Raw genomic sequence first — 22642 nt, forward strand, 5'->3', positions numbered from 1 at the left:
TCAATATACATCTCATTGACACATCCTTGACTCACCTCACCCCACCGCACTGCCCGCCCATACACTCTTTTCCACCGAGCCTCCGGCAACTGCGTAATACCCTCCTCCACCACCTGCATCCCACCTCAACCCCCCGCCAAATACAACGTGTATCGCCGGCAAAGCACCGAAATCTTGTGCCGTTGCCCAAGTGCCGGAGGCGGCCCCGATAAAAAAGCTATATACCACCTTTCCTGGCCCGTTGTCGGAACAGTCTTACTGCCTCCCCCTAAAATGTCATCCCTCAACTTGATTGACCACTCACCTCGCAATCCCAACCCCTCTCCGCCGATACCCACCGCCTCCAATGTGATCCTTATAGACAACTACGACTCTTTCACTTGGAACGTCTATCAGTACCTTGTCTTTGAAGGCGCATTCGTAACTGTCTTTCGCAATGACGAGATCACCCTTGATGAGCTTATCGCGAAGAAGCCCACTCAACTTGTCATCAGCCCAGGTCCCGGGCACCCAGAAAAGGACGCTGGCATTAGCAATGCAGCCATTAAGCACTTCAGTGGCAAAATTCCGATTTTGGGCGTGTGCATGGGAGAGTGAGTTCCTGCCCTTTTCTTTTCCATCGGTTGAATCTTGTGTTTGGCATTCGTTGTATAGTTTCGTTGAACAATACCACTGCATACTATCACGAAGCCTTGTATGGCGTGAATGGCACGTTATTAACACACTATAGACAGTGCATCTTCTACAGCTATGGCGGCACCGTAGACGTTACTGGTCAGATTCTCCACGGAAAAACATCTCCTCTCAAGCACGATGCCAAGGGTGTGTTCTCAGGCGTGCCCCAAGATGTGCCAGTTACTAGGTATCATTCTCTTGCTGGCACTCACGGCACGCTTCCAGACTGCCTTGAGATTACTGCAACCATCCCCGCAAATGCAGACGCTGAGATCAAGGAGGTCATCATGGGTGTTCGCCACAAGGAGTATGTGATTGAAGGCGTGCAGTTTCATCCAGAGAGCATTTTGACCGAGCATGGGCGTCTCATGATGAGAAACTTTCTCAAGATGCAAGGAGGCACGTGGGTCGAGAATGACCGACTGCAGAAAGAGGCACACGCCCAAGCAATTGGAGCTGCTTCTAACGATACAGCTAACGGCGCAAAGAAGGACAAGCAGACCTCCATCTTGGAAAAGATTTACGATCACCGCAGGGCAGCCGTTGCTGAGCAGAAGAAGATCCCTTCTCAAAGACCTGTTGATTTGCAGGCTGCATATGACCTCAATTTAGCCCCGCCGCAAATCAACTTTCCGGAGCGTCTTAGACAGTCTCCTTTCAGACTCTCGCTCATGTCCGAAATCAAGCGTGCGTCGCCTTCCAAAGGCATTATTTCGCTGTCGACGTGTGCACCTGCTCAAGCCAGATTATATGCCAAGGCTGGTGCTAGCACCATTTCTGTGCTCACAGAACCCGAATGGTTCAAGGGTAGCATCGAGGACCTCAAGGCCGTTCGACAAAGCATCGAAGGCATGCCCAATCGGCCTGCCGTGCTGCGCAAGGAATTCATCTTCGACGAGTACCAGATCCTCGAGGCTAGACTTGCGGGTGCCGATACCGTGTTGCTAATTGTCAAGATGCTAGAAGAGCCAGTCTTGAAGAAGCTCTACGACTACTCCAGGTCACTTGGAATGGAGCCCCTGGTTGAGGTGCAGAATGCTGACGAGACTGAGATTGCGGTCAAGTTGGGCGCCCAAGTCATCGGCGTGAACAACCGGAACCTAGTAAACTTCGAGGTCGACATGGAAACAACGAACCGCTTGATCAATATGGTCCCGAAAGAGACGATCTTGTGCGCGCTAAGTGGCATCGCTGGCCCCAAGGATGTAGAGCCGTACATCAAGAGTGGAGTTGGTGCAGTCTTAGTTGGAGAAGCGCTCATGCGGGCGTCAAACACTGCGCAATTCATTTCAGAGCTTCTAGGTGGAACCACTACTAAGGGAGTTCGGGCATCTTCTGGTCTAATGGTCAAAATATGTGGGACACAAAGTGCAGAGGCTGCCGTAGCTGCGGTCGAAGCGGGAGCTGATCTTATCGGCATTATTCTTGCTCCTGGACTTAAACGAACAGTAACAGCAGAGACGGCCCTTGCGATATCTGAAGCAGTTCATAAAACCAAGAAGCCGAATGTCTCAAAATCAGGACTCCTGGCCGACTCAAAGACCGCGTCCGACTTTTTTGATCATGGCGCATCACGGCTTGTTGGAAACAATAGTCGTGCGCTGCTCGTAGGAGTCTTCCGTAATCAGTCGCTAGAGTATGTGCTTGAGCAGCAGCAATTGCTGAATCTGGATGTTGTGCAATTGCACGGCCAAGAGCCAGTCGAGTGGGCGAAGCTTGTCCCTGTTCCTGTTCTGAAGGCATTTAACCCGCGAGACCATGGCATCGGCACAAGAGGTTATCACGCTCTTCCCTTGCTAGATGCTGGTTCGGGAGGCTCTGGCCAGCAACTGGGATTGTCAGACGTCAAGGCAGTATTTGCCAAGGATGATGGCATCAAGGTCATACTAGCAGGAGGCTTGAACCCAGACAATGTGCAGACGACGCTCGCTGGGCTTGATGAGTACCGAGACCGGGTCTATGCAGTTGATGTCAGCAGTGGTGTTGAGGAGGATGGTCAGCAGAGCTTGGACAAGATCCGTTCATTTGTGAAGGCGGCTAAGAGTTTGTAGACAAGTCTCATGAAGACGCATTGTTGACAAGGTATCTAGATCGAGGCTTTTCACTTAAATAAAACGTATTTAACAACACCTTGCTTCTGGATTTTGAATGATGTGATGCAATTTTGGTGTTTCAACTTGGCCTCGATGCTATCTTGTATTGGTGTATGGGACAGTTTGTCGTGAAAAATGCGGTCTGAGGAGGGTTGATCGTGTGAGTGCGCAATGGTGTTCTACCTTGTAGCCGCAGCGTCATCGCATAGACAGACCCAGTATCACCCTGAGCACTGTAAACCACCACAAGGTAAAATAACTCCCAGAGATGATGCAATCAACTCTGAGACACGTAGGCGGTGACCTCGTCCATATCGATACTATTACCATCTCTTCGACACCACTGTCCAGAGTACTCCTCCTCCACCCCAATATCCACAATGGGTATCCTAAAGAACCTCATCATCGCCACAACAGGCACCCATATCTACCTGCCCAAACAAATCCAAGGCTGGATCGAACGCAATGGCGGCCGCTACTCACCCACCGTCCACGAAGGAGTCACCCACCTCCTCGCTAGCGAAGTAGCGTACAAATCCAAACAACGCACTGAAGCAGTGCACCAAGCACTCTCACTCGGTATCCAAATCCTCAGCTACGACTGGCTCGACGACTCTTTGAACGCTCGCAAGAAACTCCCTGTCAAGAGTTATGTGCGGGAAGTTCTGAGCGACAAGCGGCGCATGGCTAAGAAACTGAAGAGACTTGGGGCTGAGGCTGATGGTAAGAAGTTTCGGGAGGGATGTGAGGAGATTATGAAGTTGACGGGTTCAGGTACGTGTAAGACTTCTACTGGTACTAGACGTAAGCCGAGGAAGAGTAGGAGTTTTTTCTTTTCTTCGCCTTCTTCTTCTTCGGCGCCTACTTTTGTACCCGTACCTCCTACACCCTTTGTCTCCGCAAAAGAGGATCTCCTGCGTAGAAGAACGGAGCGAGCAACAGCGCTGCAAGACGCTGAAGTGAAGGATACTTCAAATCCCCCAACGTTGAGCACAATACCCACATCTACCACTCTTTCTTCCGCACCGAATGATTCGAGAACACAAGCTAAATCCCACCGGAAAGCCGAATACCACTACTACCAAGACACCACGGGTTTCGATTACAAAATCACTCTAATCCAAAGTGACATTTCCAACAACATCACCGCAAAATACCACATCGGCCTGCTGGAAAGCCACACGAAACCGCATACGTACTGGGGCCTGGCACAGTATCAACCCGTCGAAGTCACACCGACTTCACCCTTACCCACCACCATCAGCTCAACCTCCCCCACGACCGACCATAAGAACCCAGACATAACCCGCGTAGAATCAGAAAAATCCTGCCTCCTCTCCCTCATCTCTCCCCCACCCCCTAACCCCACCACGTCCTTCACAAACCCCCTCTGCCCCCGCAACGCTTCCTTCGCGATAGCCTGGCGCTCCTTCCGCCACGCCTTCCACGACCTAACCCTCATACCCTGGGAATCCCGCTTCGACGCCCACGCCACCTCTCTGCAAAAGCGCGAAGCCGCAAGGTTGGATGTCGAGCCGTATAGGTATGTGAGGCCGAGGTTGGGTATGCCGGTTGGGGTGTTTCCGCAGGCTGGGGATTTATTTACGTGTGGGGAGAAGTATGTAAGGGGTACAGTTGGGATTGCGTTGTTTGAGGGGGAACTGGATGAGAATGGGGCTTTTGGGGCGGTGGTGGTGAGGGAGAGGGAGAGGGAGAGGGTTGAGGAGGAGAGGAGGAGGATAGGAGGGGTCGAGGTACAGGAGGGAGAGAAGAAGAGGAAGAGAGAGGGTAGGCTAGGGGATGGGGTAGACGGGAGGGGCTTTGTTGCGCCGGAGTTTGCGCATTTGTTGAGGGGGGTTGGGGGGAGGAAGTGAGGGGGATGTATGGGGAGGGGAAATTGAGAGTTGGGAGGGAAGGAGATGAAGTTTGGCTTTTGTACTGGTGATTCTTCTATCTCGTCTTTTTATGTGGTTAGGTCAGGGAGTTTTTGAGAGTTTGCTTTTAGTACGGAGTTGGGCTGTCTTCGGGGGTTTGCTGGGAAGATCCCTTTTCATGATATGGCTCATTTAAAACCTACGGAGATATTCTCTAATCATATTCTGCATCTATGACATTCTCACTCTTATGTTACGGCCAGATGCCATCTCACTCGATGAAGAAATAAACCCAGAACAGATGGTAGAGACGGAACACCATGCATGCTCGTCTAATTTTCCCAAGGTAACGCCCCCTCCTATCCCAAACAAACCCAAAAACGCCGATACGCCCCCGTCATTATCTATTCCTGACTCGTACGACTCAACCCATGAAATCACTACCATGCCGGCTCATCAGAGATACTAACTTGATTCGTTGCGTCAATAGCGATATGGACGAATGCATCGTTTTTGGACTCCGTGTCAGTATCGAAACCCCCATCTCCCTCAGTACGCTCGTTGGCTATTTGCTGTTCTGTACGTTCTTGGCGGAGCGATTCGCGAGAGCGTCTAATATCTTCTTGAACAGTTGTTGTTGGGTCGGCAAAGCGGTGGTGGGGTTTTAGTGGCGAGCTAGGGATTGGCGAAGCGGCGATTGCTTTGTTTTCTCGCGAGTCATTTTCTCTTGAGGAAGATTCAGTTTTTGGGTTGTCATCTTTGGTGCCCTCGTTTCCCTCGTCATCAACTTGGGGAGTGTACTCCTCGCCTGGGATTTTGCGGTTTCTGAGGATCAAGTAGAGATCGTGCAGTGACTGGCGGATGTTGTAGATAGTCTCTAGTTGCGATCCGGAGAGGAGCAATTTCAAGACCATGTTTAAGCCGAGGGTTGTAATGATGAAGGCGAAGACTAGAGCGGATCGTATGTTGGGAAAGATTCCGGGATACTTGTCGAGCGTGAAGGCTGCTGCGGCAGAAAGATGTTCTATCATCATGGATTTGATCAGATACGTCGCTTCCGTTCCGAGGTGAGAATACGACGAATCACTCTTGATGATTAGACTGTAGATGAACATAATGACGGAGAGACTCAGAAAGAATATCTCAAAATAGACCACTACACGTAGTGCTTGAGAAATGATCGATCCCATTTGATCGAGGGTATTGTTGAAGGTAAACAGTTCTGCTGTCCGTTGCTCAAATTTATTGATAGTCTCTGGCGAAACGTGCAACTCTTGAGAATCCGCGGTCGAATCAGTTGGGTAGTAGAGACGGCAAGGCAGGTCTGGTTGGCACTGTAGAGCAAATCCAAATGGAATTTTGGGTAGAACGCGCTCGGAAGTGACAGAATCATCGGTATGCATGTCCTCATCGTCGGCTGCGTGGTCAATACGAGGAGAAGCGTCTTCATGCTGATCAGAGTCCAGAAGTCGGCCGAGAACCCAACCAAGCTTCTGCTTGACAAGTTCGAGAGTTTCCTTAGCAATTCGGCGAGCATGATAGCTCAAACTTGCCCAATACGTCAAGACAGCTTCTTGTGGAGTCGGCTCTTCATTCACAACCTGTGGTGCGTGCTGCAATCTACCACAATTCTCCATAGTCCACTCCATGATCTTCTCACGGACATCAGGATACCGGAACCCAAGGCCGATGAGTTCGTGATTCGCTCTCTCGAGCCCACGAACAAGGCAATCTTCGTGAGTCTCCATGAAACCGCGGTTCAGCTCACTAGACAGAACATTATCTAGACGGCTGTAGACGATCTGCTCCTTACGCAAGGCACTCGAATACGCTAGAAGCTGGTCATTGAATCGCTCATACTCTGGTGAAATCAAGTTGAGGATGCTGGTAACACTGATCTGGAAGGCGAAGAGGGTGGTAGTGAGATAGACGAAGCAGGCCGTGAGAAGCATGACACGTGGACGTGCGCGATCAAGCTTGGTCCCGGGCGATGTGGTCAACTTTCGTGACTTGGTTGTGACAGCTTCTCCAGGGTGCGATGGACTGTGGCGAAAGGTACTGTTCTGCTCTTTGGTTGACATGTTGGCGTTCGCAGTAGACCCTGCGCAGCACTTGTAGGTACCAGCTCTGATCTCCCAATATCGCCACTTTCCTTGTAATAACTAGAGGCGACCGACTTCTGCGATCTTCCAAAACGATGGGCAAGCTGTGTAAGTTGGTTGTATTTTGTCGAATCAGTACATGTTCACGTGAAGAACAGTAGGAGCTGGGTTAGCGCGTGAACTACCAGTAGTTTGCGCTCGACAAGCGCGCGATGAGCCGTTTGCAGTTTAGTAAGAAGAAACGATGAAAGTGGTATTGCGAGTGCATGGGCGTTACAAGCCTGGACTGTCTCATCATCAATGCGACGATGTACTTTGGATTTCCTGGGGTTGGTGATGGTGCGGTAGGTGCAGGGCAACCCTGGAACCTGTGGGTCGCGCAAATGAAGCGCGCATAGCAAGTCAGCTCCACCGTGGCTCTTTGCTTATTTGTAGCGCGACAATGGCGCTGAAAACGTGACGCGCTATACTTGGTCTTCTATTGGGGCAACAAACAGCTGGTCGCACGTCGGATATCCTCGTTGAGGCGAAAAGTGTGTTCCTGATACGGGTGTCTACTGCTTCCTTCGCGTTCTTTTGCGTGGCTCTCTCCCAATGTCCTCGATATCCGGTATCACATTTTCCACATCTTCAGCTTTGATCTCATCCACGTGCTCAACAATCTCCTTCTTTACTATCGCGTCGCCTTCAGGTGCCTCGACTTTCACGACAGCTTCCTCCCTCTTAACCTTTGTACGCTTTGCCACTACGGCTGATGGGCACAAGCCTCTATCTGCCAGCTTACAGTCGCCACATTTCCTGCCTACTGGGAGGCATATTGTCTGACCAAAGCCTACAAGCAGATTGTTGATGTCATGCCATTTCTCTTTGGGTAGCCATGATTCCAACGCTGCGCGTGTCTGCTCCGGCTGTTGTGTCTTGTGCCAGCCCCATAGGTTGGTGATGCGATGGACATGCACATCAACGCCTATACCCTCAGTCCGACCCCAAGCTGCGCTCATTGTGAGATGTGCCATCTTCGGACCTACTCCTGGCAGTGAGACTAGTCCTTCAATCGTGTCGGGTATATCCGAGTTCCACTTGTCTCTCAGTATTTCTGCAGTCTGCTTGATGTACTTGGTCTTGAGGTTGTGAAAGCCTACTTTGTTAATGAAGCCATTAAGCTCCGTAGGCTCGAGCGCGAGAACGGATTCGAGATTGAAGCCCTAGTACCTGTTAGCTGGAGCTGGATTGAATGGATCATATGCAACGAACTCCTGGCATTCTTTCCTGCATTCCCCATATTACAGGAGCCGTGACGGTATCCTTGGTTTGGCTGCTCAGCATTAATGCTATAAGCGTCTGGAATCGCTGATCTCGCGGTGTTCTGCTCCTGTCTGCCAAGCTCTCACAGCCCATTGTGTCTACGGGCGCTGCGTTCTCGTTCCGCATCTCCCTCGTCAGTGCGTATATCTCCTCCCAGTTTGCAGGCGGCTCGATCTTGACGGTGCCATCACTGGCTGTTGTCTTCTTTGCCGGTGCACGGCGTGCTTTCTTGACTTTGGCATTTTTGACTGGCGATGGAATTGTGCTGATTGATGTCTCTTCGACTTCCTGCTTCACAGCAATGGACGCATCTTGCCCCTTTTTCCTTCTTTTGGGCGCTGGTTGCACCTCGTCATCTGAATACGAGTCTGCTGGGGCTGAACTTGTCTCCGGACCGGATGGAGAAGCCAGATCAGTTTGGGCTTCCTGCTTGACGTGACTGGCGTCAACAGTGGACGCTGATGCATTGATGGCGGATCGGGTTTGCCGTTGGGCGCGCTGAGCGCGACTCGCGGCCAAGATTCGGGAAGTATCACGGGAGATGCGCGAGGTTCGCATTGCGCGCAAGCATATAATTTACCGCAGCGATTCAAAGATAATAGCGACTGGTTGCTTGCAATTGCTAATGTTGAGAGGATGAAGGAAACATGGCGCGCAGTGATGACGCACACGCGGTCCCCTGAAGCAAGTACAAGCCAATGAGCGCAGTGCTGACTACACGCGACCTCGCGACAGCACGTGTGCGGGTTGCACGTGGCTGCAGACGATATGAAGCCAAGACATTGTCGGCGTCTTGTAAACTCCAAACTGTAACATGCGGTGCAATTGCTATCGTGAAGACCTTGTCTAGACCTTTGTCTCAACCCGAGAAACTTAACGAGCCGGCATGGCGAGACGCGGAGCCGAAATGTTTGCCCAGTTGTTTTTCGGTTGCTATATGATTGGGGGAAATTGCAACATGCAACAGGTGCACAGGCCTGGTAGAGAGAGGTCTGAGTGCGAGCGGTTGAATTGGACGCTGTTGGCTAGCGCTTCATAGTAGACCCTGAAGGTTTGCAAGCAAGAAGCGATAGGGCCGAAAGCTGCGGGGGCGCCTAACTTGAGGTGTAGTGTGAAGGCGTACTATGGCACATGCCTCACGTTGGTCTTTGGGCTCTGTCAGAGCCATGGTTGGTTTCACAATGCAATAATTTCACTCTGAAGTTGACGGGCGCACTGTCAAGCACAAGTTGCGACGTCGTACGACTATGGTGATTGACGTGTGGCGCTGGCGTCGACAAGGTGGCGTTGTGTGGCGGCTCGTGGGGGCAATTGAGGCTGGTGCGCTCACTAGTGCTAGACGGACTGGGCAAGACGGGACGACTACTTGGTAAGACGGATGCAGCTTAACGTCATAGTACAGTACGGGGTCAAGGGCTCAGATCAGATCCACGTTAGTGCCACAACTGATATGCGCTGCATGTACAACTGCTCGTGTGCATTCAACAAAGGCGCATATGTTCAGTAGTGCTTTGTAGGCTGCGTCGCAACAATGAATGCAAAACAGCGGTCATGGACAAAGACAAGGGCTTCAAAGGAAGACAGAGCGACTGCCACTGCACCTACACAGATATACGTGTACAAGCCCTACTTTGTATCCTTGGTTTGTTCGGTATGCATATAGATTGGGCCCAGCGCCTGTTTGGCTCAAACGGCGGCGGCTAGCCAGAGTTCATGGACGCCAGTGACGCCGCCAAGCCCCCGTCCAACCGCGCATCAAGGAATGCAAGGCTTGAAACACGTCGGCTACCCCAGTCACCCATGAATCCTTAACACCCTTCCAATACCGCCCTCGGTGCTTCTCTGATTCACTATCCTTTTTGCTTGTCTGTAGCCCCGCCATAGCTACATATCCCCAACGGCCTGTAACCGCACCCAACAGCGGCTGCTCTCCTTTTAAACTCGGTCCATGGCCACCAGCACCTAAACCAACGACAGGGGCCACCGTTTTACAACCACCCACCTTCGGCGGCCTTGGCCACTCACAGCGCACAACATCATGTCCAGCACTACTGGCCCAGAGCCGACAGGCACGACCGGCCCTGGCTCTGCGCAGCGAAAAGAAAACCAGAGCATTGAGAATTTCGCCGCCTCCCTCTCGACAGCCGCAGTTATTTTCGGCGTGCAGATTGCCTTTTTCCTGATTCTGAGCGGCAACTGGAAACTGCACAAGAGAAGATCCAAGAAACTTCCAGAGGACAAAAACAAGGACGGGGTATCGCGACAGAGCCTCTTCCACAAGATCTAGTATGTAGTAACACACACTTGCTTTGCCACACATTTACTAACGATGACTAGCTACTACAAGACTGCCTTCGTCCCTGTCGCAAAACGCATCGCCCCTCCAGTAACCGCAATCGAGTCTTTCAAGAATGTCTTTACGATCAGCGATTCCGAGCTCATTCGCATTGCCGGTGTCGATGGCTATCTCTTTCTCCAATACCTCCAGCTTTTGCTACGCATCTTCATCCCAATGGCTCTCGTCATCCTCCCAATTCTCTTGCCTCTAAACCGACTTGGCGATGTACCCGATGTAGCTGGCTTGGATTCGTTCGCCTGGCCAAATGTTGGCGTACCAGGAAAACATGGCCGATTGGTGGTGCATTTGGTTCTCGCCGTCTGCGTCATCTGTTGGGTCTGTTTCAACTTCTACATGGCGCTCAGACAGTTTGTTCGCCTGAGACAGACTGTTCTCACCCGACCAGATCACCGTATTCGAGCTTCTGCTACTACAATTCTGGTTCAAAGCATTCCTCAAAAGTGGCTCACTGTTGCTGCTCTCGATGCACTTTACGACGTATTCCCAGGCGGTATCAAGGATATCTGGATTAATCGCGATTACGACGCCTTGATGGAAAAGGTGGATGAGCGAATCAAAGTTGCGCGAGCCCTCGAAGCCGCCGAGACGAACCTCATCATCGAATGTACCAAGAAACATAAGAAGATGCAAGAAAAGGCAGCAAAACAAGCAGGCGAGAAAAAGTCCAGAAAGGAAAAAAAGGAGGAAGAAGCTATGCAGAACCTTGCTATCAACCAGGAGACGCATGACAACGGTGTGGATGCTGGCAACCCCCATGAAATCGAGCAGCAACTTCAGAGTGTTCTTGCCGAGCCCGGTTCGTCTTCGTCTTCGTCGTCTTCATCCAGGTCCTCTTCTCCAAGTCGCAAGCGCGGTATAATTCCTATTCCTTTGTTTGGCGAAGGCATACATGCAGTTGGTGAAGGATTTCGCGGGGTAGACCGGTTTAACAAAAAGATGTACGGCAATATGCGAGACGTCTTTGGTTCGAAACGTCATCGCAGCAAACCCTCAAATTCTGAGCGAGAGCAAGTTGCTGTTGATGGGCCCAACGACATTGCCCAAACTTCACCAACTTCGGCCGAGTATAATCTGAGAGGCGCAAGCAGCGACACTCAAACTCCCCTAGCAAACAAAGAAAACTACTTCTCTGACGACCATGCATCTGAGGTAAACTCTCCGGCCCAGGATCTCAAAGCGCCTGCAGTCGAGGCTGAGGGAGAAGAGAAACCCCCTGTCAAGGTCGGGTGGAGCCAGCCTCTCAAGAAGATCAAATCTATATACGTTGGCCAAGGCGATTTCATAAGTCCTAAGCCGTTCAAAAACAATGAAGCACTACCAATGGAAGTCAAAGATGCCAGCAAGATCAAGTACGATACGACCGGGTTGTGGGATGAGAATTTCAAAGAGGACGATGAGAACGCTCTGTGGCGAAAGTATGTCAAACCAAAGGATCGAGAGACGATGCGCCTACCGCTGTTCAATGTTTCATGGTGGCCTTCTTTACCACTGATTGGGAAAAAGGTAGATACGATTTACCACTGCCGCAAGGAACTTGCTCGCCTCAACGCCGAAATCGCAGATGATCAAGCCCATCCGGAACGGTTCCCCTTGATGAACTCTGCTTTCATTCAGTTCAACCACCAGGTTGCGGCCCATATGGCATGTCAATCTTTGAGCCACCACATTCCCAGGCAGATGAACCCGCGAACTGTCGAAGTCAACCCTAACTATGTACTTTGGGAAAATCTCACAATGAAGTGGTGGGAGCGCTATCTACGCTTTTTTGGCGTCATTATTTTAATTGTCGGACTTGTCATCTTCTGGGGTGTGCCTGTTACATTTACGGGAGCTTTGTCTCAGATCGATACCCTCACCTCGTTGCTCCCATGGCTCGGCTTCATCAACCGTCTTCCCGACTGGGTAGTCAGCTTCGTACAGGGTGTGTTGCCACCTGCGTTTTTGGCCATTCTCTTCGCTGTACTGCCTCTTGTTCTACGATTCCTGGCAGGTGTCACTGGTACCACGACATCTGGTGAGCGCGAGTTGCTTGTCCAAAACTTCTATTTCGCTTTCGTCTTCGTCCAATTGTTCCTTGTGGTATCCATTTCCACGGGTATCACGACGGCCATTGACGACCTCGTCAATGACCCCCTCAGTGTTCCGCAAACACTAGCCAGAAGTCTACCCAAAGCCGCCAATTACTTCTTCTCTTACATGATTCTACAATCACTCAGTATTAGTTCTGGTACTCTGCTGCAGATTGGTGCCGTTGTCGTCATCATCTTCCTCCGCTTCATGGACACGACGCCTCGACAGAAGGTTTCAAGAGTGTTGCAAAGACCTGGAATCAACTGGGGTACTATGATACCCGTCTACACCAATTTTGGTGCAATTGGTAAGTGTGCATCTGTGCCTACTACATGCGTCTCTAACAGTCAATAGGTCTTATCTACTCTGTCGTGGCACCCCTGATTCTCATTATGATGTTGATCACCTTCTGCCTCTTCTGGTTCACGTATCGCTACCAGATGATCTATGTTAGTTACGCTAAAGCCGAAACTAACGGTCTCATCTTCCCCAAGGCAGTCAACCAGCTATTCACTGGGCTTTACTTCTTGGAACTTTGCCTTGTTGGTTTGTTCTTCCTGCAAGAAGACGAAGCCGGCAACCAATCCTGTTTCCCTCACGCCATTGTCATGATCATCATGCTCATCTTCACTGCCCTTTTCCAGATTGTGCTCAACAGGGCGTTTGGACCACTGTTCACATATCTTCCGATTACATTCGAAGACGAGGCGGTGCAGAGAGATGAGGAGTGGCAGCGAGCCCAAGCCAGTCGGTGGAAGCAAGCGGACGAGCACACGGCTCTCACCGCTCAAGAAGATGCTCAGTCGACTTCCGGAGAACATGAAGAAACCCGTCTCGGAGAAAGAAAACGTCGCGAATCCCATGGCCAAGAGGCCTATGAGTTGGATAATTTGGACAATAACATGTCGAGTGCGATCGGTCGATCGCCAAAGCCAAGTGGTGGCCGCGATGCAAGCTGGACCGGTCGTTCCCGCCGCAGTTCCAACTCGCGCTCACAGTCACGACACGCCCGTTCGCAGCATAAGCAGAAGGAAAAACACGACCCATTCGACGTGATTACCAATACCCTCAAGAAGGGTCTCGACGACGTCGCCAAACCCATACGCGATGCTGAAGCACAAGTTCTTCCTGCCGGCAACCTATTTGACGAGGTCGACGACGAACTTGCAGACATTGAACCCGAAGCCCGTCAGAAGTTGATTAAGCGATCTTTCCAACATCCCGCTACGCGCGCCATTCAACCTGCAGTCTGGATCCCACACGATGAGCTCGGTGTCGCTAAGGATGAGATTGAGCGTACGAGTGCCTTCACGAAGAGAGTATGGATCACCAGTGTGAATGCGCGACTGGATGCCAGTGGCAATGTTATCTACAAGGGATTGCCGCCTGATCGGGACCCTTTCGAAAACATTGAGGTCTAAGGTGGTATTTCCTTTTTTTTTCACTTGCATAGCGTAGCGGTCGTTTCTATGTCATATCATAGCCTTCTTTTGCATTCTCTAAAGGGAACCCCTATTAATTGGGTCGTTTATACATCCATATAGACTTTTACTTCGCCTGTGTGATATACCCAGACTAGTACAATATTAAGTATAAACATTTTAAACTGTTCTTTTATCCAGTCACTTTTGCTCTCATGTCTTGTGAAGATGAAGTGGCACAGCCACTATTGGGAAATGCACTACACGCTATGTATTACTCAAACAAGTCCGTTACATCTCCAAACCAAGAATCCTTATCATCGTCGTCGTTGGCGCCAGCGCCAGCTTCTCCTCCCGCAGCATCCAGTGCCAATTCGGTCACTGCTCCACCTCCCTCTTCACAATCACCCCCAAACAATAAATCCTCTCTATCCTCAGGCACCTCTGGTGCCACTTCGGCGGCCTGCGCCTCTTCCCCTTCCTCATCCCCCTCAGCCGCGAAAGCAGCAAGTATCGCGTTCTCAAACGCATCTACTCCACCGACCTCCTCATCCTCCCCAGATGGCACCAGTGTCACCTCAGCGCCCAGCGCCTCTTTCTCATCCCCCTGCGCCCACAACCCATCCAACAACGCCCTCTCAAACGCACCTACCTCCTCCACCTCATCCTCCTCCTTCTCCTCCTCGACCACCACCCCCGCTTCCACCGAAGCCACTTCCACCCCCAGCTTTCCTTCCCCTTCCCCTTCCCCTTCCCTACCCTCGTCTCCCGCTAAACCATCGCCAACCACCCCCCTGAACACTTCCTCCTCCAACGCAGCCATCTGCGCTCTGACCCCCGCATCAACCTCACTCTCCAATGCCGCCATCACCGCCACAGGCTCTGGAACAAATCCCGTGACAGCGGGAAGAAACCCCGGATAGTACGACACTGCCTGCGGTGCGGGATCCGGCGTGCAAAGGGGTTGGGCTTGGTTTTGCTCAGTCGTGGTAGTAGTTATGGTGGTGGTAGATTTGTTTTTGGGCTTCCTAGGCGCCCGCTTTGTAGGGAGGCCTTTGGAGGCATTTGTCGGGCGACCTGGGCCGCGCTTTGCGGGGGTGACGGTAGAGGGAGAGGAGAGACGGGGTCTCTTTGGAGCAGGGGGTTGCTCCTCGTGGGATTTTGAGGGGGAGAAGTGGTTCCTCTTCGCCCCCGAGAGGATTTGTTGCTGTTGTTGTTGTTGTTGTTGCTGTTGCTGCTGTTGCTGCTGTTGTTGCTGTTGCTGCAGCTGCGGAACGTACTGCTGGTGTTGCAGTTGTTGATACGGCACTATAGGTGCAATAAAGGGCTGTGGCATGCCCATTTGCGGTTGGAAGGGAAGTAGTGACCGCTGTGGAGGCCGGAGGCCACTGATGTCGAGCCACTGCCGCGCATCGTGGGAGTAGATGCGGCTGACGGCGATTGGTGTTGCTTGGAGGTGCTGCATTGTGGTGGTGGACGGGAGAGTGTTGGTGAAGAAAATATGAGTGATGTGGAAGTATTGGCTTCAAGTAGTGATGTTATGAGAGATGAAGAGAAACTCCGAGTGGGAAGAGAATCCAGCTCTATATATGGGAAGGGAACCTGTCTTTATCTATGGGAAGGAAATCTGGCTTTTCATATCGAAAGGGGATCTATCTTTTTATATGGAACGGGCATGTCTACGCAACCACAAGATATTATTTACTCTACTTTTGATAGGTGACAGACAAGCTATCAGCTTTCATCTAATTTCTTAACATGTCTATCGCCTACATGTTAAGCCAGTGAGGCATTTATCGCTACTCTCCAATACGTCATCAGATATGACTCTATGCCAGACGTCTATGGCGAGGCAACAGCCCGTGATAGGCCCAGAAGCGTCTTGAATCCAGCTTCCGTCCCAACGAGCTCACGTCCCTTGGTAGTGCACGAATATCCTCCTCCTGCATAAGTTCGCCGACCCACTTCGCATACTGCTGCTGCGTCTCTTTCTCTTCCTGTGACATGGATGATTCAGTCATAGAGCTGAAGCTCATGATGAGGTCGTACCAATCGTAGACGCGTAGATCGGAAACAATCCAGCGTTTGCCAGGCGAGAATTTCTGGTGCGTCGCAATTATGGCTTGTGCGACGTCTTCGCCGTGGATGAAGTGCACAGCGCCCCGTTTTTTGATATCGTCCTTGGATTTGACGATACGTGGCAACCACCTCGCGGGAACACGCTCCCCTCCATAAAGACCCGCAAGACACAACACACAGCCATGGAGTGAGCGCAGTTCGTCCTCTGCAACAGCTCGCTTGTCTTCCTTGTTGTAATGCGCATCTTCATCACTCCAATCGTCAGGTACCTTGTTGTAGATTCCAGTTGAGCCGAGTTGAATCCAGTTGTTCCTCGCGCCGTGAACGGAGCGGTAGAGTCCGACGAGGCTCTTTGATTGACCGTGACCCACTAACGGAAAGGTAATGACGACCGTTTTGGCAGCTGGAAGTCGCTTATACGGCTCTGCATCTCCAGATTCGGGTTCGAATTTGAAAGGTATCGTAGCATCTCTTCCCGAGGTGGTGGTGGCCGCGTACGTAATGTCGGTATCGCTCAATTGCGGAATCAAGAACGTCGAAGTCCACCCAGCCCCCAGTATCAAAAGGTCTACCTCGTTCATTTGCTGGCGTAGCATTATATCTATCTTTTTGTAGTTATTGCGCGTTTTAAACAGAGCTTTGCGGTCGGCCTGTTATCAAAAAGTGTACCAAGTTTCGGTCTTGTCACGTTGCTGTGGTTGACACAACGCGGAACACAGAAAGTCGTGACGTTCTCCCCCCGCACGCACCCATACCCATAGTAGCTGCAACTAAATTATGCACAGGCCACCTGTTTGAACTCGTTGTCAGATACTCCTGTAGCCGTGTTCAGGGAGATTAAGTGATTACGAAGGGTTCAAGAGGAAAATTATACGTATATACTATGTGTTTAAGAAGAAGAAGAAGTCACATGCTAATTTGTGCCTAAGGCTGCTTGGGTCAAGCAACTTACCAGTAATGTATCTATTGCTATTGCCTGACTTCGCAGTGTAGCGGCAGATGATGTACTTTGTAGGCTTTATATCTCAGACTCCCAACTTGAACGTGTCGAGATAAATTCCATGTATCTGGTTGCAACCACAGTTATATTTCTGAATTTCTCATCTGTTGTAGAATGCACATTCTATACTAGTCCTAATTAGGTAAAGCCTGATTTTAACGCGTCGCGCTCTCAGTGCCTCCCCGCAATCGATGCACCCATTCCAATCCCTCGATAGTACACCGTCCTTTGCATTTATAATGAGTCAACGTGTTCCGATACCTGGCTCAAAACAAGCTACCATTGTTGAGCAGAAGCAACATTTCCTCCAGACTAGGAAACACATCTTGTCGCGTGGAATACCGCCATCGGAACGACTGCGAACACTTGCGCAAGATGGCGGTATCGAGCTGAGTGTGATGAAAGGAGTGCTTGATAAAGGTAATTTCCAATTCCATACCCGGGGCTAATGATCAAAACTAAACCAGTACCCAGTCAACCGTGACCTAAAGAGACACTCGCGGACAGTTTACAGTCGCCAAATGATCGAGCATGTCGTTGAGCAAATAGACACGTTGTATTGGGACTCGGGCGCGCAGCCTGTTGACGAAGACCAAGAGGACGATCAAACGGCTTCTGATCTTCACGAAGATGATGCAAACACACTGTACCAAAATGCTGATCTCACTCTTGACGAAAATATTGCGAAACTGCCTGCGACATGGCATGCCCGTGACAGCAACGACCAAGTAACGCAAGACGAATACCTTTCTTCTGTCTCACGCTTGCAGGAGCTATCTGCTCAACGTCAGACACTACAAAACAAGCTCAACACATATCGCACACTGCTGTCGTTGCTAGAACCCTATCGTAAGCCGAAGGAAAACATACAGCCGAATCTGGCATGGAAGGAAGCACCGCTGGCCCCTGAGCTGGCAAAAACAAGGACATTGGCCATACGTGTTGCAGCAAGAGTCGAAGAGAAGTTTGGAAACGTACAGGTGCCTTCAACTGCGGAAGATGACGAGGATGTCGATATGGAGGAACTCGGCAATCACGGTCAAGCAAAGGTGGACAAGGTTTTGGCAAGTTGGTAGAACCCTCAAGTCTTCGTGGGAAGTATATAGATACTGGCGTTTGGATATGATACCCCATTTGCATCAAATAGAATGCTTACAGTATTTTCCTTTGCATTCACACCCAAGCTTAGTAAGATGTGTCCATGAACTGATGTTTGGCGATATGAATGCTCGATAGCCCATTGAATACCTTAAAAGATGCTTGAAGGTAACAGCATTGCAGTTCCCGGGACATGTCAACTGGCATCTAGTGAATATAAACCCTTGTAAATGATGATTGAAGCTGCAATTGGTTTAGGCGGTGGCAGCCAATCCCAGCACGAGACCAGCAGTTAGCTTGCGCTAGGGTCAACTCCGAGTTTAACACCACAACTACACCTCATTCGATCTCCTACAACACTAGCCATGCTTCTCCTCATCGCCGTGGGGGCAATAGTCCTCCCGGCCCTGACATATTACCTCACTACTGCATTCTTCTTCCAAAGTGCAAAGAATGATGCAACGGAAAAAAGGCCGCCCACAATCCCGTACTTGGTCCCTGGCGTGTTCCATACTTTTAGCATAGCCGCGGAAGGGCCACAGAAGTTCTTTGCTAGATTATTGTAAGATATCCCCTTGAATTTTGGGCAACGGTCACTGATGTGAAATAGCAAGGAGTTTGGTAGCTTCGCCCCATTCACTGTTAAGGCAGGCTTGCAGACTTTTGTGGTCCTCCGGGACCCTAAGCATATCAAAGTAGTCATAGAAGCATCAAAGCCATCAGAGCAAATTTTCGTCGTAAGACACGAATTAGAGGGTGTCTTCAAGGTGCCCAAACGTCAAGCCAGCATCCCAGCAGAGTTTTCCGATCCTGCAAAGTACAATGAAAAAGTCAACAATGCATTCACGACACCAATTCGAAAACACTTGACTGGCGAATCAATGGCTACTATAGGCGAGCGTTATGCTTCAAAGCTCTCAAGCAATATGGACGACAAAATGTTCCAGGTCGGCACGTGGACACAGATAGAAGACTTTTGGTCCTTCTTTCACCAAGTCATCACAAGATGCTTGGTAGAGACATTGTTTGGACCGACGATCTTCCGGCTATATCCAAAATTTGTGAAAGACTATTGGACGTTTGAACAGGCACTGGAAAGCTATATACCTGGAATGACATGGTTATTGGGAGCGACTGCATATGAACAGCCTCGCGATGCGTTACTCGAAGGCATTGAGAAATGGCTCAGGGCAAACCAAAGCGGCAGCAACACTGCAAATGCTGGTACCGAAAATTCAGATTGGAATGATCATAGAGGATCACCATTTATTCAAGAACTCACCAGTCTTTTGTCAGAGTTTACATCGGAAGAATCGCGAGCAGTGGAATTGCTAAAGATCATCCATTGGTGCGTATGCATTAGGGGATGACCGTGCTTGTGAGGAACGAGAATATATATGCTGACCTACCATGCAGTGCAAACGGGAAACTCGTTCCATCAACAATCTGGTCCTTGATCGAAGTGTTGCGCAATCCGCAACTGGCCAATCAAATGAACGACATTGTTTCCAAGAATCCTTCACAAAAGCCTAGAACTTATGGTGTTACGGAAATCGCAGCCTCACCTCTTGTCAAGTCTCTGTATCATGAGACTAGCCGTTTACGAATGGCACAGTATATGATATATCCCGCCAAAGCCCATGATATTCTCTTGGACAGAGAGTATATACTCCCCAAAGGAAGGTCACCAATTGCGTTTTCACACGACATTGCACTGGATAACAAATCATGGGCCAAAGCGCGACCGCGTACCGTCGAGAGACCACTGGAAGAGTTCTGGGGAGGCAGATTTCTCATCCCTGATAAGCCAAAGAAAAGGGGCGGTTTCGAATCGGGCGAGTTCAGCTTGGAGGGTCTTGATTTACTAGCTCCCGCTTTTAGAGGCCACCAAAACGTCGGACTGGGCAGTGAATACGCACAAACCATTCAGACAGCGACTTTGATTGTCTTGTTGAATGAGTGGGAGATTCAACTGTGCGATCCAGAATTTACAGATGCAGTCATGCCGACCATGTCCGACAAGGCTTTCGGTTCTGTGATGCCGCTGCAACCAGTAGCTGTCCGCATACGGAAGCGAAAGTCGAACCGGACGCTGTAAGATGCCGTATTTCTATAGGCATAGCGGAATCAGCTAGTCAATATGGTCGTGTACTGATCAGCAGGCTGAGATTTGACTTTACTATCTCTAGGCCTCGCAGTTTTGGCAACAACTGTCCATATGAGTTTGATATAGAGCTCTGGGACCCTTTGATAGCTATCGATATCATGTCTGAAAATATATCGCTTCACCTCTTAGTGCATTTGGGACAAAATTTAAGAAAACCCTCCATTTACATTTCCACTCGTCTTTATATACAATCAGATGTAACCTAACAGTTACACTGCCGAGCAAAATATATACAATGCCGCCTACTATCCTCCATCTCCCATCCTCACTCTTCCGGATGTCCTGCATCACTCTTCCGATCAATTTCCCCAATCCCTCCCCATCTTCCAGAAGTAAACTCGAGTCAGAAACTCTAAGCCTTTGCACCACGGACAGCGTTGATCTTTCCGATCAAGAAGCGTCCAGCCTCTGCCGCATTACTGCCATAGCTAAGATGAGGAAGCAAGACAGCCGCAGCAAGGTTACCGTCACAGACAGTGTCACGGATAGCACCACCGCAGAAGATCTTGAGCTTGTTCTTGGGGAAGTTGGGGATCTGCTGGTTGTCACGGCGGGCCTGGGTATCGCCAAAGGTGACGACACCAGCAATTTGGTTCTTGACAGCGGCGGAGAGGTCCTCAATGGCACGGTGGTTGACAGCTGCACCTTGACTGTTCCATTGGTTAGCATTGAGAAAAGAGAGATATAAGGATGAGTGAGGACGTACGAGTATCCACCACAAACAATGACAGCAGAAGGACACTTGCGGTTGATGTCCTCGAGGATACCGCGCATCTGCAGCTCAGAAACGAGATCGGTGCCGCCGGGGAGGTAGTTGGTGGACAGCAGAGCAGCGTAGTCGACACCTTCAATGGCGAGGTTTCTGCCGTATTCGCGGCGGAGCTCGTCACCGAGGGGCTGGCCAATGATGGAGCCCTAGAAAGTTTTCCAAGTCAGAATCTAGAAGGAATGCATACGATCTTGCTTTTTGGGGGCTTTTTCTTCAAGTATCCACTTACCATGTTGCCGGCCTCGGTGGATCCACGGGCCCACACGAAGATAACTTCCTTGCATCCACCGCCAATCAAGGAGGAGAATTCGTTCTCGGTCAAGCTCGTGCGGTCAGTGACGATCTGACGGGTAGCAATGACTGCATCGCCAGTTTCTGGAATCGCAATTGGGGTTGCAGAGGCGGCAATGGCCAGAGCGAGGATGGTGAAGAAGTTCATCATCTTGACTGTTTTTGGAGTGAGAGAGCTGGGGAACTTTCTGATGAAGAAGAAGATGGTGGAGAAGCGAATTGTTGGAAGTCTGGGAGGGATAGTGAGTGAATGATAGGAGGCGATGCTTGCTTGCTTGCTGTTTAAAAAAATCGTGGAATCACAGTTATCTTTATACCTACTTCAGATACTAGAGGTGTCCATCCCCGGCCCAATTCCTGAATCCTCCTATCGTCAATTGCCGAACGCTGCAGCAACGGATTTTGGCCCCCGCGGTTGCAAGATGGTGTCTGTGCTAAGACACACCCTTTGCTACACGTTGACAAAGACCAAATCGCCGACTACTTTTCCTTCTGAGCCGAGGCATTCGAAGAGAGCAAATGGTTCTGCTCCAGGTTCACTGTCCAATGAGTGCCCAAAGGTACAACCCCTAGCTGTACGTTGAAGCAAGCCAAGCCCCGTTGCATATTATACCAAGACACGTGGTACGTACTCTCAATGGAGTAAGGGCCATGTATTAGAGTTTTGAAAGCAAAGTGGGGGAATAGTCTGCATACACATCAGACGATTCTTGGGTGTTTAGATGCCTAGGTAAAAGGAAGACTCGGGGCCCTGAAACCGTGTAAACACCAATAGCAGCGATTTTTGAAAAAAGTCGCCTCGGTACAGAGTTGAGTTTGTAATGTACTAGGTCGTGTGATGGAGCGGCATGCTGGAACCCTGAGTACTAAGTGGTGTCACTTGGCTCTACTGCTACCGGTCGAAGCCCTAGGGGCAATTAGAGTGGCTGCATGCTGCAGGGCAAAAGGCGGGGTACCGTATACATTATGCACTTTGGTGGAGGATGAGATGTAAGCAACGTGACTTTTGCCTATCTGTATATTGTGGGTGCCTGGAAGGATGAGTGAGATCGATTGGGGACGGCTGCAACTGGTGAGTATGGACCAGGGGGAAAGGAAAGTAACTGGACACCATCACCAGTAGCAGCACCTTGTCACGTAAGAAACCCGATTGGCAGATTGGTTATTTTTATTTGTGAAATGATCGAGACGAAGGAAAGTCGGCTTGAGTCGGAGAATAGCGCGTATCTCGCATGGGAAGAGCGTGGGTTTAGTTACTTTTCCTCCCCTCTTTCCCCCTCCATCCACAGGTAGGGCTGACCACCTACTTGCGTTGGTCCTTTACATTTGTGTGCATGTG

General features: G+C 50.4%; 10 protein-coding genes across 10 annotated transcripts; 5 read left to right on the forward strand and 5 right to left on the reverse strand.

The window, feature by feature from the left end:
• Nucleotides 1-43: 43 nt before the first annotated feature.
• COCSADRAFT_153588 (uncharacterized protein) lies at nucleotides 44-2803 on the forward strand. Its single transcript, XM_007707172.1, has 2 exons — nucleotides 44-593; nucleotides 731-2803. The coding sequence occupies exons 1-2, from the start codon at nucleotides 274-276 to the stop codon at nucleotides 2724-2726; spliced, it is 2316 nt and encodes a 771-aa protein (XP_007705362.1). The 5' UTR covers nucleotides 44-273; the 3' UTR covers nucleotides 2727-2803.
• Nucleotides 2804-3148: 345 nt separating this feature from the next.
• On the forward strand, nucleotides 3149-4642 carry COCSADRAFT_348315 (uncharacterized protein; the record flags this gene model as incomplete). The annotated part of the gene is made up of 2 exons (XM_007707173.1): nucleotides 3149-3542; nucleotides 3729-4642. The coding sequence occupies 2 exons, from the start codon at nucleotides 3149-3151 to the stop codon at nucleotides 4640-4642; spliced, it is 1308 nt and encodes a 435-aa protein (XP_007705363.1).
• Nucleotides 4643-4795: 153 nt separating this feature from the next.
• On the reverse strand, nucleotides 4796-7077 carry COCSADRAFT_194323 (uncharacterized protein). Its single transcript, XM_007707174.1, has one exon. The coding sequence runs from the start codon at nucleotides 6721-6723 to the stop codon at nucleotides 5083-5085; it is 1641 nt and encodes a 546-aa protein (XP_007705364.1). The 5' UTR covers nucleotides 6724-7077; the 3' UTR covers nucleotides 4796-5082.
• Nucleotides 7078-7202: 125 nt separating this feature from the next.
• Nucleotides 7203-8673, reverse strand: COCSADRAFT_203977 (uncharacterized protein). Its single transcript, XM_007707175.1, has 2 exons — nucleotides 7999-8673; nucleotides 7203-7949 (listed from the first exon to the last, which is right to left on the reverse strand). Exons 1-2 carry the CDS (start codon nucleotides 8605-8607, stop codon nucleotides 7299-7301), a joined length of 1260 nt encoding a protein of 419 aa, XP_007705365.1. The 5' UTR covers nucleotides 8608-8673; the 3' UTR covers nucleotides 7203-7298.
• A 1243-nt stretch (nucleotides 8674-9916) lies between these two features.
• On the forward strand, nucleotides 9917-14055 carry COCSADRAFT_153596 (uncharacterized protein). Its single transcript, XM_007707176.1, has 3 exons — nucleotides 9917-10335; nucleotides 10387-12785; nucleotides 12833-14055. Exons 1-3 carry the CDS (start codon nucleotides 10088-10090, stop codon nucleotides 13897-13899), a joined length of 3714 nt encoding a protein of 1237 aa, XP_007705366.1. The 5' UTR covers nucleotides 9917-10087; the 3' UTR covers nucleotides 13900-14055.
• A 118-nt stretch (nucleotides 14056-14173) lies between these two features.
• On the reverse strand, nucleotides 14174-15364 carry COCSADRAFT_165149 (uncharacterized protein; the record flags this gene model as incomplete). The annotated part of the gene is made up of 1 exon (XM_007707177.1): nucleotides 14174-15364. One exon carries the CDS (start codon nucleotides 15362-15364, stop codon nucleotides 14174-14176), a length of 1191 nt encoding a protein of 396 aa, XP_007705367.1.
• A 160-nt stretch (nucleotides 15365-15524) lies between these two features.
• On the reverse strand, nucleotides 15525-16679 carry COCSADRAFT_41460 (uncharacterized protein). Its single transcript, XM_007707042.1, has one exon. The coding sequence runs from the start codon at nucleotides 16572-16574 to the stop codon at nucleotides 15729-15731; it is 846 nt and encodes a 281-aa protein (XP_007705232.1). The 5' UTR covers nucleotides 16575-16679; the 3' UTR covers nucleotides 15525-15728.
• Nucleotides 16680-17193: 514 nt separating this feature from the next.
• On the forward strand, nucleotides 17194-18130 carry COCSADRAFT_41461 (uncharacterized protein). The gene is made up of 2 exons (XM_007707043.1): nucleotides 17194-17398; nucleotides 17453-18130. Exons 1-2 carry the CDS (start codon nucleotides 17218-17220, stop codon nucleotides 18052-18054), a joined length of 783 nt encoding a protein of 260 aa, XP_007705233.1. The 5' UTR covers nucleotides 17194-17217; the 3' UTR covers nucleotides 18055-18130.
• Nucleotides 18131-18432: 302 nt separating this feature from the next.
• COCSADRAFT_128560 (uncharacterized protein) lies at nucleotides 18433-20519 on the forward strand. Its single transcript, XM_007707178.1, has 3 exons — nucleotides 18433-18638; nucleotides 18687-19424; nucleotides 19493-20519. The coding sequence occupies exons 1-3, from the start codon at nucleotides 18442-18444 to the stop codon at nucleotides 20172-20174; spliced, it is 1617 nt and encodes a 538-aa protein (XP_007705368.1). The 5' UTR covers nucleotides 18433-18441; the 3' UTR covers nucleotides 20175-20519.
• A 76-nt stretch (nucleotides 20520-20595) lies between these two features.
• On the reverse strand, nucleotides 20596-21454 carry COCSADRAFT_102858 (carbohydrate esterase family 5 protein; the record flags this gene model as incomplete). The annotated part of the gene is made up of 3 exons (XM_007707179.1): nucleotides 20596-20893; nucleotides 20950-21158; nucleotides 21242-21454. The coding sequence occupies 3 exons, from the start codon at nucleotides 21452-21454 to the stop codon at nucleotides 20596-20598; spliced, it is 720 nt and encodes a 239-aa protein (XP_007705369.1).
• Between the last annotated feature and the right edge of the window lie 1188 nt (nucleotides 21455-22642).

The sequence above is a fragment of the Bipolaris sorokiniana genome, assembly GCF_000338995.1.
Source record: "Bipolaris sorokiniana ND90Pr unplaced genomic scaffold COCSAscaffold_18, whole genome shotgun sequence".
NCBI classification, from domain to species: domain Eukaryota; kingdom Fungi; phylum Ascomycota; class Dothideomycetes; order Pleosporales; family Pleosporaceae; genus Bipolaris; species Bipolaris sorokiniana.